An 18,539-nucleotide genomic window follows, 5' to 3' on the forward strand; every position below is an offset into this window, starting at 1 on the left:
TGTCTTCACATGGCCTTTCCTCTGTGCATGAGCACTCCTAGTGTCTCTTCCTCTTCTTACAAGGATATCAGTCCTTTCTGATTACAGCCCCAATCTTGTCACCTCATGTAACCTTAATACCTCCTGAAAGGCTCTTTCTCCAAATACAATCACTTTAGGGCTTACGGTTTCAGCGTGTGAATGGGGAGACGGGCAGCACAGTTCGGTCCATAAAACAGACATTTATGACTTATGGATTAGATTGCTTTGAAGCCAAGAAATATAGATCCTTCACTGTGTGCCTTTTTGCTAGTTACATTACAGGCAGACCTCAGAGATTTGCAGTATCAGTTCCAGACCACCACAGTAAAGCAGGTATTGCAATAAAGTCACAAATTTTGTGGTTTCCCAGTGCATGTAAAAGTTATATTTATACTATACTGTAGTCTATTAAGTGTGCAACAGCATTATGTCAAAAAAATGTACATACCTTAATTGAAAAACACATTATTGCTTAAAAATGCTAACCATCATCTGAGCCCTCAACAAGCTGTAATTTTTTTTTTTTTTTTTTTTTTTTTTTGCGGTACGCGGGCCTCTCACCGCTGTGGCCTCTCCCGTTGCGGAGCACAGGCTCTGGACGCGCAGGCTCAGCGGCCGTGGCCCACGGGCCCAGCCGCTCCGCGGCATATGGGATCCTCCCGGACCGGGGCACGAACCCGTGTCCCCTGCATCGGCAGGCGGACTCTCAACCACTGCGCCACCAGGGAAGCCCTGTAATGTTTTTGCTGGAGGGTCTTGCCTTGATAGTGATGCTGCTGACTGATGAGGGTGCTGGTTGCTGAAGTTGGGGCGGCTGTGGCAGTTTCTTAAAATTAAACAACAGTGAAGTTTGCTGCACCGATTGACTCTTCCTTTCATGAACAGTTTCTCTCTAGCACGGCAATGCTGTTTGATGGCATTTTCCCCACAGCAGAACTTCTTTGAAAATTGCAGTCAGTCTTCTCAACGCCCCCGCCAATGCTTTATCAAGTAAGTTTACGTACTGTTCTAAATCGTTTGTTGTCATGTCAACAGTCTTCATAGCATCTTTACCAGGAGTAGATGATATCTCGAGAAACCACTTTCTTTGCTTATCTATAAGAAGCAACAGCTCATCTATTAAAGTTCTGTCATGGGATTGCAGCAAATCATTCTCATCTTCAGGCTCCACTCCTAATTCTAGTTCCCTTGTTATTTCCACCACACGTGCAGTTACTTCCCCCACTGAAGTCGTGAACCCCTCAAAGTCATCCATGAGGGTTGGAATTAACTTCTTCCAAACTCCTGTGAATGTTGATATTTTGACGTCTTCTCATGATCATGGATGTTCTTCCTGGCATCTAGAATGGTGAATCCTTTCCAGAAGGTTTTCAATGGACTTTGCCCAGATCCACCAGGGGAATCACTTTCTTTCCCAGCTATAGCCTTCTGAAATGTATTCCTTAAATAATAAGAGTTGAAAGTCAAAATGGCTCCTTGATCTGTGGGCTGCAGAATGGATCTTTGTTAACAGGCATGAAAACAGTATGAATCTCATTGTACATCTTCATCAGAGCTCTTGGGTGACCAGGTGCACCGTCAGTGAGCAGTAATACTTTAAAAGGAATCTTTTTTTCTGAGCAGTAGGTCTCAACAGTGGCTTAAAATATTCAGTAAGCCCTGTCGTAAACAGATGTGCTGCCATCCAGGCTTTGTTGTTCCCTTTATAGAGCGCAGGCAGAGTAGATTCGGCATCACTCTTAAGGGCCCTAGGGTTTCGGAATGGTGAATGAACATTGACTTCAGCTTAAGGTCACCAGCCGCTTTAGCCCCTAACAAGAGAGTCAGCCTGTCCTTTGAAGCTTTGAAGCCAGACATTGACTTCTCTTCTGTAGCTATGAAAGTCCTAGATGGCATATTCTACCAATGTGTGGCTGTTTTGTCTACACTGAAAAGCTGTGGTTTAGCGTAGCCACCTTCACGAATTATCTTAGCTAGATCTTCTGGATAACTTGTGCAGCTTCTACATCACCTCTTGCTGCTTCTCCTTGCACTTTTATGTTATGGAGAAGGCTTCTTTCCTTAAACCTCATGAATCAACCTCTGATAGCTTCAAACTTTTCTTCTGTAGCTTCCTCACCTCTCTCAGCCTTCATAGAATAGAAGCGAGTTAGGATCTTGCTCTGGGTTAGGCTTTGGCTTAAGGGAATGTTGTGGCTGGTTTGATCTTCTATCCAGACCACTAACACTTTCTCCACATCAGCAATAAGGCTGTTTTGCTCTCTTATCATTTGTGTGTTCACTGGAGCAGCACTTTTAATTTCCTTCGAGAATTTTTTCTTTGCAGTCACAACTTGGCTAACTGTTCGGAGAAAGAGGACTAGATTTCTGCCTATCTCAGCCTTCGACACGCCTTTTTCACGAAGTTTAATCATTTCTAGCTTTTGATTTAAAGTGAGAGATATGTAACTCTTCCTTTCACTTGAACACTTAGAGGCCATCGTAGGATTGTTCATTGGCCTAATGACAATATTGTTGTGTTTCTGGGAATAGGGAAGCCCAAGCTGAAAGGGAGAGATGGGGGAATGGTTGGTTGGTGGAACAGTCAGAACACACACAACATTTATCAGTTAAGTTCGATAAATGGGCGTGCTTCGTGGTGCCCCAAAGCAATTACAGTAGTAACTGATCACAGCAGCTACTCACCCGAATATGCCCATTCTCCCCTGAGAACATACTATCACTTAATAAATCCTCGATTTGCTTTCTTGGAAAAAAAAAAAAAATCACTGATCACAGATTATTATAACTAATAAAATAACAGTGAAAAAGTTTGGAATATTGGGAGAATTACCAGAGAATGTGACACAGAGGCACAAAGTGAGAGAATACTAATGGAAAAATGGTGCTGATGGACTTGCCTGTCGCAAGATTGCCACAAACCTTCAATTTGTAGAAAACACCATATCTTCAAAGCACAGTAAAGCAAAGCTCACTAAAATGATGTGTGCCTGTATAACATTTGAGCCTCATAGCAATATTTCAAAGTAAATATTATTGCCCCCATTTTACAGATAGGAACATTGACTCTATAAGAGATAAAAAAAAAATTGCCCAACTGTGTACACATGGGAAGTGTTCAGTCCATTATTCAGACCCAAACAGTGTGACTCCAGAGTCAACACTTAGCCACTCTAAGAAACTGCTACCCTGCTTTTTCATACACATGTACGTGTGTATTTTGTCTAAAGGCAATATTGAAACTGTTATCCAAAAAGTAAGCAACTGTTGGGAAATTTTTAGTAGCATATACGCAAATGTGTAGACATTCTGCAAAGTGTTTTGGTAAAATTGAGGTGGGGCAGTCTTGTAATTGCACCTTAAAGGGAGAGTATTGAAACTCCCAGTTCTTCCGTTTCTAAGACCTCTTCTTTAAGATAGGATAAAATAAATAGCTGTCAGATAATGCTCCAAACTAAATGGAAAGTATTTTCTAACTAGACATTGAAGTTTAATATTCTAAATTAAAAAAAGTTGTAACGAAAAGGATTGGAAAGGGAGCGAGCGTGTGAGTGCAGACAGGCATAGCTGCAGAACAGCTCACCTGATTTTGAGTCACAGTACTTGCTTAGGACGTAACGTGATTACTTTCTTTAATTTCTTTGAACACAGTTGACTCAACTTGAAGGAAGTTCTCTGGCTTCAAATCAAAAGGGGTGTGTTGCTTTTGTCCCTTCCTCTTAAAGAAACAGTACATTGACAGTTATTTTATTCATCCTTTTCTTAGCGTGTCCATCATGCATCCCACATCAGTGATGTCTGGTGAAAAAGCAAGTGCTTGGGTGGCGTGAAAGGGAAGCTCTGTGAGCTTTACTCTGGTTCCTTCTGAAACCTCACCTGTGTTCTGTTGCTGCATGTCCCTGTTCACATCCACTGATAAACCAGAAAGGCAGAGAGATGAGATCTGAACACAGCACGCATTCATTCAGCAAACATTTGTTGAGCACCACCTACCGTGTGTGACACCTTTTTCTGGGGATAGATGGTGCGCAAAGCACCGGGCATTCACGTTCTAGAGGGAAAAGAGAGACAATGAACAAGTAGATTATGTATCAGCAACTGGTAAATTATTTGTAGAAAAGCAGGTTAAGGGTTTACCATTTTCAGCACTAGTGACATTTTGATCCAGATCATTCTTTACTGTGGAAACCACCCTATGCATTGTAGGAGGTTTAGCAGCATCCCTGGCGACCCACTTTATGTCAGTAGCACACGTGCGCACGCACATACACACACACACACACACGCACGCACACCCCAGCTGTGACAACCGAAAATGTATCCAGACATTGCCGAATATCCCTTGGGGGGCAACATTAACCCCAGTTGAGAAGCGTTGGTCTAAAGAGTAAGAGGTGGAGGTACTGATATATTGGGATCAGGGAAGACCTACCTCTCTTTTAAGGTGACTTTTGAGCAAAGACTGGAAGAAGTGAGAATAGGCATCCTGTAAATATCTGGGGGAAGAATGTTTGCAGCAGAGGATGGCTAGTGCAAAGGCACTGAGGTGAGAGGAATAGCAAGGAGGCCATTGTGAGCAGGACTGAACGGGAAGAATGTAGCAAGTGATACGATCAGCCAGCTCTTCAGGAAGCCAGATCATGATCCTATAGTGAGGACTTTGGCTTTGAATCACAGGGTGATGGGAAGTCATGAAGGGTTTTGAGAAGAGCAGTGAGTGATGGGACCTGATTTATCTTCACGTGGGGTTGTTCTTGCTGAATAATCACCTGCAAAGGGCACAAAGGTGAAAGCCAGGGTCCAGAAGCAGCTGTGGCAATAATTCCAGTGAGCACTTAGTCAAGGCTGGACTGGTTGTGAGGGTATGGGGGAAAGTGACTGGATTCTGGGTATATTTTGAACCTAAATCTCACATGGTTTGCTGTTGAATCAGACATCGGCTGTGAGCAGAAAAGAAAAGAAGCGGTCTTTGAAATATTCTTTGAAAATACCCCAAATGGGCTTTTATTGTTGATTTTTGATCCTAATCCTATGAGAGTTTAAGCACGATGCAGACATTGGTTAGGCATTAGGTTTTAGACTGTTATTTCCTAAATTACTTCCTGAGTAAACCAATTAAACTTAAAATGCGCGTCTGCAGGAGAAAAGGGAAGGAGCCAAACTCGGTATGATTTTCCCTCTTAGACGATGCTTAGCAACACTTTTCTCCTATTGCTTGGGTAATGAAATTCGGGCAGGTGGGAGCCATATGAATGAACGGGCCCTCAGAAGCAGCCTGTCACCCCGTGCTCATAGGTACAATACTACCTGATTATTCTCCAGGTCCCCATTTGGGAACTAGTGTGCACTTTTCATAAAAACCACCATGTGCCTCCAGTTCACGCAACATCTCTCCATTCTCTGTAGCACCTGCCTTCTGAGACCTCAGGCATATGCTAGATATTGCCTCCCCAGATTGAGGTAGATTAACCAAGGTTCCAAGCTTCTTAAACTGTGGGAGAGGGAGAATGTGAAATAAAGGCTCGATCTTCTAGTTAGTCTCTGAGTTAAGATGGGCTTTTATAAAACCTTCCAAATGTGTCAGCCCACATCAGTGATTACACTCCGGGAGTTTTTACCTTTACCTTGTAAAGTCACATTTGCTTTCCCCTTAAAGCAGTGTTTCTCCTGGTTGGGTGTGAGGTTTTTAATAAGAATGCAGAATCCTGGGCTCTTGTTTCAGACCCAGAGGGATAAAAATGGGAATAATGTTCAATAAGGGCCTCAAATGATTCTGTAGTATGCTAACATTTGAGAACTATTGCTCTATCATTAGGAATTGCATTCACTTCCAAGTAACTGAAATGTAAATAAAGAACTACTTTATTTCTCTTATTGCTTAAAGAAGTTCAGTGATAGGCAACCCAGGGCTAGTATGATGGCTCTATGGTATATTCAAAAACTCCCATTCTTAAGGTTACTTCATGGTATAAGATGGCTGCTGGACCTCCTGCTGTTGAGTGTACATTGCATCCAGGAAGCAGGAAGGAAGGGGAACTTGGGCAAAAAGACCTTTGTCAACTACTTGGCCTCCTTTAAAAGAGCTCTCCCAGAAGTCACATCTTTACATGTCATTGGCCAGAATTTATTCCGATGGCCACATGTAGCTACTCCAGAGGTACAGAAATACTGTCCTTAGCTGGGCATATTGATGCTCTAAGTAAAATGATGGTATTCTAATTAAGGAAGAAAAGAAAATGGACATGATTGGTCAGCCATCTCTGCCAGAACCCCCTTACACCATCATACCATGGTGTTGTGGAAAGACTGTTTAACTTGGAGTACATCACTTTACTTACTGTCAGTTCATTTTGAACCATATGTTGGTTATGTTATGGAGAACACCAAAGGAAAGCATGTTCATCATTTCTGTGGTCAATCATGCAGACATATTAGGAATTTACTATATCTTTTTGTCTTCAATCCATTTGCTCGTCTTTTTTTTTTTTTTTTTCCTTGATAAAGAAGCCCAAGAATCCATGCAAAACAGAGGGAGACGATGAGGAAGCCAAGCTCAGAAGTGGCCCTGCCATGTTTTAGTTGTGTGACTCTAAATCTGATGAGTGTAATGTACCACCTCCAGGCTGTGGGGAGGGTTCACAAGCCACTGTATATAAAAACACTTCAGGCATAAGAGCAACTCCACAAAAAAGAATATGTTCCTTGATCCCTTCCTTCATTTGCACTGTGAAGGACAGTTGGTTCTAAATTCAGCCCCCAAATTCTGACTTCTTTGTTGGGTTCCCGCGAAGAAAATAGGAATGCTTTTGATATGGAAAATGTACCACCCAAAATTTGAGCACTTTGCCATTAGGATTTCTCATTGTTGTAGGAACTGGTGGAATCCCCTTGCTTAAGGATATGTGTAGGTGTAGAAGGAGACGCGTACAAAATTGAGCGAAATGGAACAAGTTCTTTTGCGTCCTCTGGGTCTCCTGGGGTGCCTGGCAATCCCATGGGTTGGCTGTGGAAGGAAAACACTTGGGTGACTCTAAAACTCTTAAAATGGGCTCCCTTGAACCAACAGCAGGGGCATCCCCTGAGAAATGGTTAGAAATGCAAATGATCGCCCTCGCCCCCCAAGGCCCCCTGAATTAGAAATGTGTATTTTAGCAAGCCTTCCAGGTGGTTCTGGTGGAAGCTAACATTTGAGAACCACCGCTCTAAGTAAAGCACGTTTCTCTCCAACGAGGAGCCATTGACTCCCTGGCTTCGATCTCTGCTCAGGCAGAAGTGCTGCCAAATGTGCAGTTCCTTCTGACAAACCCAGTCTTTCCAGCTGGGCGAGGTCTTGCTTTGCAGACTTTATTTGCACACTGACTAAAGCTCTTACAGTCCATCTGACACAGACTGACGTTATTGCCAAACCTCGCTGTGGGGAGTCACACTTTAAATAAAGGCCTTCAGCTATTTCATTTTCCTAAGCCAGTTTATTGTGTTCAGGATGCTTTTGTTTGGAGGAAATGTACCTCGTGTGGCTACACCCAGCACACAATCACAGGGCACCTCTACCTGGGAATCTGTAAATGGAGCGAAGTTCCTAGCACGTTCCACAGACCTGCCAGATAATAGCTGGGTAATGATCATCACTGACAAAGTTCTATTGGATTTGACTATTTACTTGTAAAAATTAACAAGTGAGGGCTTCCCTGGTGGCTCAGTGGTTAAGAGTCTGCCTGCCGATGCAGGGGACACGGGTTCGTGCCCCGGTCCGGGAAGATCCCACATGCTGCGGAGCTGCTGGGCCCGTGAGCCATGGCCGCTGAGCCTGCGCGTCCGGAGCCTCTGCTCCGCAACGGGAGAGGCCACAACAGTGAGAGGCCTGCTTACCGCAAAAAAAATAAATAAATAATAAAAATAACAAGTGAAATGTGTTTGGGCTAAAATGAGCAAGCTGCAGGGTTTTCACAGGTGGTGCCAATTTTCGCTTTTGTAGTGCCAGAAAGTATACTAAATATTTTCCCCTTACTATTGGTATGATTGGTGTTTGTTCTGAGCTATACAGTAGTTTTATTATGGAAGATGCCAAACCATTTCTGTGCATGTGGCATTTCCACGTTCAGCCAGAGACGGATTAGGAAAGAGAGCCGTTTCTCCCTCATTCCCATCTGTCTGCTAATCCCCTTTGCTCAATGAAGAGCTTGCAAAGTCCAGCTTCTAAACACCAGGAGGAGACACAGCAGCCACCATGAAGGGGGGTTATTTTTACTCCTGGACTTGAACAGGCTTTGAAGAGAATTGGACGTGGTAAAGGACCAACTCTCCTGCCTCACAGCAAGTCAGATCACCTACCAGGTGATATGGGGGTGATTTGGTAGGTTGTTAATTAATAATTAGCTGATTTGGTTTGATAAACGGAGTATTTTAGCAGGTAAGTTTTTAAGTCATCTGCCAAATTATTGGTTGCCTTGTGAGAAATTATGTTAGCACATTTTATATTGAAGGAATTATGGGAATACTGGTAGAAAAGATGCGTTTTCAGTGGTGGTGATGAGTAGGCTGCAGTTATAGAAGGCAACACAAGATGTGGGACTTCCTTGGTGGCTCAGTGGTTAAGAATCCACCTGCCACTGCAGGGGACACGGGTTCGAGCCCTGGTCCAGGAAGATCCCACATGCCACGGAGCAACTAAGCCCGTGCGCCACAACTACTGAGCCTGCGCTCTAGAGCCCGCGAGCCACAACTACTGAGTCCATGTGCCACAACTACTGAAGCCTGCACACCTAGAGCCCATGCTCCACAAGAAGAGAAGCCACCACAATGAGAAGCCCGCTCAAGGAAGAGTAGCCCCCGCTTGCCGCAGCTAGAGAAAGCCCGCACACAGCAACAAAGACCAAATGCAGCCAAAAAGAAATAAAGTAAATTTATTTAAAGAAAAAGTAATTATATGTAATACCGGGTTCTTGAAATACCAGGTTCTGGAACAGTTGCCCTATAAGGTAGGAACCATTACTATCTTCATTTTATAGATGAAGAAAAATGACTTCACCAAGTTAAATAACCTGTTCCAATCATAAATATAGCCAGAGAGTAGCAGAGCTGGATCAGGTTCCATATGTATCTGATACCACAGTCATGGCTTTTTAAAAAAAAGCAGATCGACTGAAGCCCGAATGCCTAGAGCCCATGCACCACAACTAGAGAAGCCACCACAATGAGAAGCCCGCGCACCGCAACAAAGAGTAGACCCTGCTCGCCGCAACTAGACAAAGCCTGCGCGCAGCAACGAGGACCCAACGCAGCCAAAAATAATAAATAAAAATTTTTTTTAAAAAAGGCAACACAAGATGTCCAGCCAGGAAAGGTGTTCCACAAGAGTAGTCACTGCCTCTGTTGAGTTAAGGATTCAGTCTTTAAGATGGACATCAGCATACCGAGGTACTTATTTACCACCTAAATATCTCTAGAGCTCTCCATCACTGCCTCCCCCTTAGTCCAGTCATGTGTTGGGACTCCTTTATCCTCCAGTCTTAAAATGGCATGGAACCTCTCCGTTCCAATCTCCAGGTGTGGCCCTTGCCCAAGATGGGGTAAACAGGAGCCTTCTGTAAGGAAGTGGAATTGAGCAAAGCTAGTCAGTCTAGGGTGGACTCTTGAACGGGGCTTGTGTAAACTCAAGTCCTGTGGGGAACAGATCTGCAGAGAGGAAAGAATAGAGCAAAGGTAGGAGGACACCAGGCTTAGGGAGATGGGAAATCCCTTAGTAATCACCTTCCATTGGAAGTTTCCATTTCCTCAAGAGGCCCTACCATACTGCTGGGTTTTTTGAGAAGACACTACATCTTTATAATAATTTACCTTTTTTTCCCCTGAAACCAAGCTAGCTTAAATCGCATTTTATCCCTTGCAGCCTTCTTTCTTAGACCAGTTATAAGTGGGGGGCTCCCCAGGTTTGGTCTCACTCTACAAGCCGACAGTGTTGCCCTACCTCTTAAAATGGAAGGAATGCCAGGAAGATGTGGATTGTCCCATTTGGAGTATACCAGGCTGGACAATATACTTATTGCTGTGTATTCATATTATTTATTGTTATTGAGGGCCAAATGCTCTGTCTCCACTCTCGTTTAATTACCACAATCATATGATGAGGATTCGGAGAGGTTTTGTCAACTTGCTCAGGAACACGGGGATGGGAAAGGACAGAGCCATGACTGGGGGTTCAGATCTACCCGGCCATGCTGCAGAGAAGGTACAGGGAAAACTCCAGCCTGGGTCAGCCTTGGATGGTAGCGGAGAGACCTTCCTTGTTCAAGGTACCAGTTCAGAAGATGACTGCTCTGGGCAGTGAAGAGAGGAGTGTGTGAGTGATGAGGGGTGATTGAGAGGAAGGTCAGTGGAGCTGAAATCAGATTCTTTGTGATCAAGCATCCACAGTGATGCATTTTATTTTTTTTAATTTATTTTATTGAAGTACGGTTGATTTACGATGTATGTTGTGTTAATTTCTACTGTACAGCACAGTGATTCGGTTTTACATATATATCCATTCTTTTTCACCTTCTTTTCCATCATGGCTTATCACAGGATATAGTTCCCTGTGCTGTACAGTAGGACCTTGTTGTTTATCCACATAGTGATTCATTTTATATTAGCATTTGTCCCTAATGTTCTGTAACCATAATGGGAGCTGTGAGAATGACAAAGTGATGTTTCCCCAAGGTTTTTCCACCAGTCATTTTTTGACCTGGGAGGCAAAGCCCGTTCCCCAAGATACAGGGACGGGGCCTGCTGCTTTATATACCTGGCCCTTACCTGGTGAGGCATATGGGGCACGAATCTCCCGAGGACATAATGGTGTGCCAGTCTCTGATGGGCTCATCGCCAGCTTCTCATCCCAAACTAACTCATGATCTGGGCTTGCATTTCTTCTCAGAGAGAGTGCCAGTAACTTGTGGGCTGCCTTCAAAACCCGGAACCATTGCTTCCCATCCTGAGACTTGGCTTCCTGCCAGGTGCCTCTAGGGAGGGGTCGCAGGGCCCTGGGTCCCCAAAGCTGGCTGGTCTACAGCAAGAAGTCTGTTTATGTTTACCTTTGGGATTTGATCAAGAGGATGATACACACACGATGCTGAATGGTTACGATCATTTGTTACGAAAACAAGGATAGCTTTCACATTTTTTTATTAAGGCTTTGTTATCACAAAACCTTCTTCCTCCCTCTTCTAACAATTATGATTTCGTTTCTGGAGATCAAAGTAGACAGAGCTTTCGCAGCTCTTCACGCCAGCATTCCCAAAACGTGTGGTCATATCCAAGGCTCCCCAAACTGAAGGGAATGTGACCAAGTTTGTGGAGCCTAACCAATATGTTGAATGTAGAGCCCCAAGTCTTCTGTCTTCTCCATTTTGTTGAATGAATGCCTTGTTTCACAAGAGTTGGTCATGATGCTGAGAGACAGTTGAAAAGTATTTTCCATGATGTCATCTGACTTTGTGGGATTTTTTTTTTGGCCTCTCCTATATAAAGCATACCTTCTGTTTCGGCCAGTTTTTTCCCCTGGTTTTACATGCAGCTGGATGCTAGAATGTCTGTTTTCTTTTCTCAGGCAGAATTAGATGTTTGGTGCTTTCCCAAATAGTCGTTAGGGTTGAATGAGCCTCAGAAATTGTAAGAATGTGTCCTAACATCTGTAAACAGGAGCATTCTAGGATGTACAAAAAAAGTCACGTCAATGACAGTTTTTAATTACACGCTCTGTATCCTAAATTCAGTGACTTTTTTTTTCGGGGGGTGGGGGGGGACCGATCTGAGCTGCTGCCTGTTCTTACAAAAAGCTTAAAACCTAGAGGGCTTTTAATGTAGGTGGAGGCTGAGGGACCCAAGAGTTCTCCGCGCGCCAAAGACTGGTGTTGACTCCAGCGCCAGGGCAGGCGCTGACACATCGCTTTGGCTAGGAAGGCAGGTTACATGCTGGAGACTCACAGAGAAAATGGTAAAGCCAGCTCTCGGGGGAGCCTGCCGAGAAAGCCCTACCCTCCGGGTTCACCAGCATGTTTGCCAAAATCTCTTTTTCTAGGAAAGTTTGCTAGCTTTATTTGTCCCTTACAGAGAGAGGAAAAGCCCCAAGACATGGGTGATTTGTGGGACTCTTTCTTCAAGGATGAATTTCTCTGCTTGCAGTGAGAAACTCATATGCCGTTGAGTTTCACGAAGGACGGGGACAGCGGGAAGCAGATGTGTCCTGTTGTGGGAATCATCTCCCCAGGATGTGGGAGTGGGCAGGTGGTTTGAGTAATGGGCGAGTTACCTGTGTGCTTTCCATCCTTCAGGTTCACCAGTACTATAGCTGTCTCCCAGAAGAGAAAGTTCCCTACGTCAACAGTCCTGGAGAGAAACTTCGAATCAAGCAGCTATTACACCAGCTGCCGCCACATGACAATGAGGTAAGGGGCTAGAGGGGCCTTCGTAAGACTTTTCTTAGAACTTTCTGTGAACTGTTACCTTTTTCGTAATCAGAATGCTCATTATCAGTGAGATCCCCAACGAAAATGTCTGGCAGTTTAGGTCTTAGCTTCCTTAATTAGAGCTAAAAGAAACTGTCGGACACCTTCTGGGGAGGGTTACCGAAAAGCAGAATCTCATTATGGACTGGGTTCGCCTCTGTGCCTGGCACTACTAGCTATTTGAGGTAACTGGGGAGCACTAAAATTTAAAAGTTCAAGTCCAGGTTTTGTTAGTTGAAGGACGTGCGATGCTGGTTGCCTGAGCCTGTTAGATGATTGAGATTCCCTGGGCAGTTCAAGTCCAGCACACACTTTGAGAGTCTCTTGAATTTTCAGCATCATTTCTTAGTAAATGAGTATGTAAGTTTTTCATCTTACACTGTAGTAGAAGTTACATGTCCCGATTTGCAGCTGTGAACATTTGTGTTTTTGTCGTTTCCAGTCCAACTTGGCAAGGTCACCCCTTATACCCGAAAGTATGACTCGAAGGCCGTCCTTTTTTCTGAACCCAGATACAGGGCACTATAAGTAGGCATTCATCGTCTTTGAACTCAAATTGATCCTAAAGGGAAATTTGTAAATACGCTTTTAAAAGATCATCATGCTTGGGGGGTTTAGATTTGCAAACTAGAAATTAATTCTCAAGTATCTGGTTTTTAAAAATAGTGATCCTACAGAATCGCATTGTCTGCTTAACTCCGATTGTGATTTAAAGAAAAACACAACTTTAAGTTGAAAGGAGAAATTTAAAACCCCTTCAGAGAGCTGGACCCCAGCTTTTTACCAACTGCCCCCACCCACAAGCTCAGTCCCTGAGGAAATGAGTGAGTACTTTTTTAGTCTTTATCTTCCCACATTTGAATAAAAGGAATACATCAAGAGCCTCAAAAGTGAATTTGAATATGTAGAGCCAAAGCTTAAAAACTGAAGCAACTCCCTAGAAAGACAGTCACAGTTCCCTTTTCTATTGTTTATTTCAGACTTCAGAAAACACATTTAAATAATGCTTTCTCCTTTAAAGAGGAGAGCAAGCATTGTAACCAGGTGACTAGTTAACTAATTTGGAATTGAAAGTGTGGGTTTTTACAAGCAGGAGGGGTGTGCCTTTCTTTCATAGCATGTCCCTAAATTGTCAGTGGTGTAACCATATATTCTGGGCCGTTCAGGTCGTTCAGGTTCTTTCTCCACATGAAGACTTTTTTTTTTTAACATTTTTTTACTCAATAGAGGGAAGTGATCTGCTCTTTTCTGCTTTTGAATGATTAATTCTGTTTATGGTTAACTGTGGTTTCATGAAAAGAGACGCTTCAAATTTCGTCTTCCTGTTGGTGAGAATTGCTTACATGTGACCCAGTAGACAGATTTGCCCATTTGACATGGCCTTTTTAAGGACAGAGGGTGAATCTAAAGTAAATATTTGATCATTCTCTTTTTCACTCAGATTAGACAATTTTGATGTATACAGCTGCAGTGGTTTTCAAACTAGTCCTGGTTCAAAGGTTTCCCTTTAACCATGTGTAGGACAGATCGTCGGGGCAAGTCGGTTAAACTTGGTGATGCTCAGATTATTCTAAAGTAAGATGGGGTGGGATTAGAACCATGTTTCCCGAAGTGTAGCAGATCCGTGACGACTTTGGTTGGTACATGGCCATGGCAATAAATAATATTGAACCACATAATGAGAGACTCACTACCTTTTCAGTTGCATTTCATTGCTTGTGACTGAGTTGTCAAGGGGGAACTTTTAGTTTGGGGGGAGCAGGTATCTCACACCTCTCCAACTCCTGCTACTTGCCATTTTTAAGTAACAGCGTTAAGAACCTCCGTTTCAGAATCTCCGACAAGCAAAAGTAGCCAGCTAGAATCCAGCAATGTGGTTTTGTTTTCAGTCTCGTATTTAGTTTTATGGTCGCTCTGTTTTTTCACAAGTGATATTGCTTTTCTATTTTTAGTCATAATATACTTTCTTTTCAAGTAAATGTATTCAAGTAAAAAACAGTGAGTCCGTTTTTAAAACAGTGTTAAGTAAATAATAGTTCAAGATTATAGCAAAATTCCCAAGGTGTGCATAAATAAAAGAGAGAATGGGAAATAGCAGATTTGAATATCTTTAATGTCCCTCCCTTAATTCTGTGAGTTTCCGTGTCGGACAAGAAGGAAAATATCTTATGCAAGTTGATGCATTAACCAAAGCCCAGCAGGTAGTCCTCTCCCTCCTACACACAGATAAACACGCGCAGGGACTCCCGTGAAGTAACACAGATAGCGCTGGGCCAACTCCTCAGTTTCACGCCTTTGGTTCCCATCTCATTTTGGGAAACAGAAGCTGTGAGCACGTTGACCGCTATTCTGGCTCGTTGGCCCGGAGCCATTCTTTGGCGTCAAGGATCGTTTCCATGGGCACATGGAGGTGAAAGTATCACGATCAATTTGAAGATACAGATCACTTTGAAAGGAGGAGGAAGTCCCCGATCTTGACTAGCAGCAAAGCTATCCCAGATGGTATGGCTCTTAGTGTGGCAAGCAGAGTGCGCCAGTGAGACTGAGCCACAGTTACAGACCATTCATTGGCCTGCCCAAGAATGGGGCTCTGGAGTTTGGAGCCTTTAGGAAGCCCTTTTGATGGTCAGCAATCTCAGGTAGGGACTCACTGAAATAGCCCCCAGCCTGGTGGTGTTCAAGTGCCCACAAGGACTGTGAAATCAAATGGGAGTGTGTTTAGTGAGCACAGTCTGAGGCCTGGGCTTCAGGAACCCTCAGGAGCAAGGGTGACCCCTGCGTGCCATCCTCTGTGTCTGTCCAGGTTCGCTATTGCAACTCCCTGGATGAGGAAGAGAAGAGGGAGCTGAAGCTCTTCAGCAACCAGCGGAAACGTGAAAACCTGGGTCGTGGCAATGTCAGGCCCTTCCCGGTCACCATGACAGGAGCGATCTGTGAACAGGTGAGCGTGGATTGCGAGGCGTGCCGAGGGGATCGCTCTGGCATCCTTTCACTCATTCATTCAACAGTTATTTTAGTGAGAACCTACTTTGTAGGCCTGGGGGATACAGCCGTGAACAGAAGATTTGAAAGCTTGATCTTGCCCTTGTAAGGAGTTCCGTTCTAGGAGAGAAGTCAGACAGTAACATAAATAAGATAGAAAAAATTCAGTGGGGAAGGGGGTTGGTGTTGGCAGTGTGCAGTGGTTGCAGTTTTCAGTAAAGTGACGGGGAAGGCCCCGCAAAGACATGCAGGAACTGTGAGGGGGAGTGAGTCATGCAGATGGTGGAATGGAGCGGGGGTGGCTAAGGGAACAAGAAGTTCAAAGGCCCTGTGGCAGGAGCCATTTCTGTTCTGTTTGAGGGACAGCAGGTTGGCAAGTGTGGCAGGGCAGAGGGGATAAAGAAGAGAATGAGTGGATGAAGTCATGTTTCACAGAGGGTTGGGTAAGCCACTGGAAGGAGATAGGGAGCCATTGGAAGGATTTGAGCAGAGGAATGGCATGATGGAATTACATCTCAAAATGAGTCCTTTAGAAAGTGGAATTTGCCTGGACCATGGGTCAGCCTCTTTCCCAGGGTCATCCCAGGACCAGTGCCATTTAAGCAGGTGGTAAATGGTCACCTCCTTGGATTTGAGGGTTCTTTAGCACAGTGCATGAAGCCCCCTGCATTCTTTCTAGGACCTCAGTGAGTCGAAAGTCTGGATTTGTTTTTTTCTTCGACTCTCCTGTAGAGTGCTCCGGGCATGGTGGAGGAGGGTTTTCAAGAAAGCAGGGTGGGAATCCAGCCTGCCTGGGTTCACCCTGCCCCACCTCTTGACCTCCAAAAGCCTTCTGGTGCAGATGGTCATGTTTTAGACACATCTCTTAGGCCTGCTGCTAAGAGTGTAGCCCCATCTAACTCCTTAAGCACTTTGGGGACCCATTCACATACTGAAAATATGTGAACTGGATTGAGGAAGAGAAGGCAAGATACTACCTGAACGGAGGGGATACCATTTGGGGGCCCTTTTTGGGGATTTCAGAGGGGTAGTGTGGGAAGGCTCAGGTGCATGGAATGGAGATGCTACTTAACAGGGGAGCCAGAGGACCACAGATTTGGCAGTGGGATGGGGTCTTCATCCTTGACACCTGCCCCTGAGATGTAGGTGGTCAGAGGTTAAGATGTGAGATTCTGTGTGCTCAGTTCAGGGCCTCTGCCACTCTCAGGTCATTCTTTACACCAGTCCAGGCGGACTTCCCTAAGACAGTGGGAAGGTTGGGTGTTTCACGGGCAGGTGTCAAGAGTGGCATGGAAGAGTGACGAGAGCCTGGAGGCAGAAAGACATAAGATTGACTCAGGTTTCTGCCAGATGGCAGTGACCATGTTACTTTTCCTAATGGTTTTGCTGCAAAATGAGGCTAACAGATGCCTAGGTCGTAGAATCACGGTGAGGATTCAGTGGGATTCCGTGTTGTTAAAGTAATTAAACAAGGAGGCCATTGGACTGGGGTGGCTCTAATGCCTCGGTAGCCTGTATCAGCAGACCAAAACCTAAACCGGTCAGGGTAGTGGAATCCGAGAAAGTGAAACTGAACAACCAATTGCAAACAGCCAACCAGGCTTTCCCAAATAAGGGGACTGCTTCATCTCTAATCCCTGAAATACTTTCCGCACTTTGCTTCCACGTCTTCTCTATAAAAATCTCTCCCCGGGTTCGTGACCTTGGAGCGCTCCCAACAACCTTTAGTTTGATGCTTGTAGCCCAATTCGAATCAGTGTTGGAGCAAATAAACTGGAACACTTGAGTGTGCCTCAGTTTCTCTTTTAGAAGTATGCATACCTCAGCTACCAACGTTAGCACAAAAGGCAGGGGTAGCACTTGGCATAACATAATGTCTTTCTTATGTCTGGTCACTCGCATGAATGAGGCCCCCGAGACTATTCCACGAGACCTTGACTTTCTTTTCTATGAAGCATCACAACCCTTCTGATGGCCAAGGTGTGGGAAAGGTTTGGAGGTCGCTTTTTTCCTCCTTGGACATTGCCCCCAGCCACTCATGTGGAGCCATAGTGCTGGACCCTCAGGCTGGGAACCTCAGGCCAACACCGTGGTCAGCAGAGAGCCTCCCCCCCGGGCCTGTTACCTCACACTTCACTCCTCCCTCGAAGACTGCACCGCATTCATTTTATCCCAAGCGCAGCTGGAAGCGTGGGTCATCAGGGACTCTGCCTTGTTCCTTTCTGGGTAGGGGAAGGAAATGAGTGAGAAGCTCAGGAAGGGGAGAAAGAAGCAGCCCTTTTCACAGTCTGGCTTTAGGAGTGGTACCTTTTCAATCGGAACTGTGTAAAAAGATGGTAGGTAAAAAAAAGCATCCCTGAAAGGCTTCTAGAGAAGATGGTTATGAGTGGGCATATCTTTATGAACCTACTCCCTACCATCCAAAGTGCAGACCTCCAGGTCCTCCCAGAGTCCCTCTAAACCCCCTCCCCACTCACGCATCACCCAAACCCCACACAGCCTACTCTTTCTAGCAGTAGTCCTGGCTGGGCCTCTGGAGGGAGTTGGCAGTATCTAAAAGATAATGAGACCTCCTGCTGGCAGACTTTTCCTTTCTCTCCCACCTTTGGGATTGCTTCTTTTCTCAGTGACAGGGTCTTCCTCATGTTGGCCCTAGGAGGGGCAGTGGGGGACAGACAAGAAAACCCTGCCTGCCTGTGTGTAGAGCAGGTAGCACAGTAACTGACTTGCAAGTAAGCGCTCAGTCACCAGCTAGTCACCAGCCGGTGGTGGCCGTGTATCCTTCCCGCGTGGCGCTGAGAGACGGGGCGCCGGTGTCCCTCTTCCTGACGTTTCTGTTCGCCTTGCAGTGCGGAGGCCAGATCAACGGCGGGGACATTGCTGTGTTTGCGTCGCGCGCCGGACATGGTGTCTGCTGGCACCCACCCTGCTTTATCTGTACTGTCTGCAACGAGCTCCTGGTGGATTTGATCTACTTTTACCAAGATGGGAAGATATACTGTGGCAGGCACCACGCGGAGTGCCTGAAGCCGCGCTGCGCAGCCTGTGACGAGG

General features: G+C 45.0%; 1 protein-coding gene across 6 annotated transcripts in view; it reads left to right on the plus strand.

Annotated features, from left to right (window-relative positions):
* PRICKLE2 (prickle planar cell polarity protein 2) overlaps positions 1-18,539 on the plus strand; it is a 343,030-nt gene that overhangs the window by 265,267 nt on the left and 59,224 nt on the right. For 5 of the 6 annotated variants that reach the window (XM_032647661.1, XM_032647663.1, XM_032647666.1 and 2 more), the window contains exons 3-5: positions 12,330-12,443; positions 15,307-15,444; positions 18,335-18,538. In XM_032647661.1, the coding sequence (XP_032503552.1) occupies positions 12,330-12,443; positions 15,307-15,444; positions 18,335-18,538 (456 nt within the window). Of the gene's footprint in view, positions 1-934; positions 1,012-12,329; positions 12,444-15,306; positions 15,445-18,334; position 18,539 lie in introns of those variants that run through there. The other variant, XM_032647667.1, reaches the window with a different exon arrangement.

The sequence above is a fragment of the Phocoena sinus genome, chromosome 11 (genome assembly GCF_008692025.1).
Source record: "Phocoena sinus isolate mPhoSin1 chromosome 11, mPhoSin1.pri, whole genome shotgun sequence".
In the NCBI taxonomy this organism is placed as follows: domain Eukaryota; kingdom Metazoa; phylum Chordata; class Mammalia; order Artiodactyla; family Phocoenidae; genus Phocoena; species Phocoena sinus.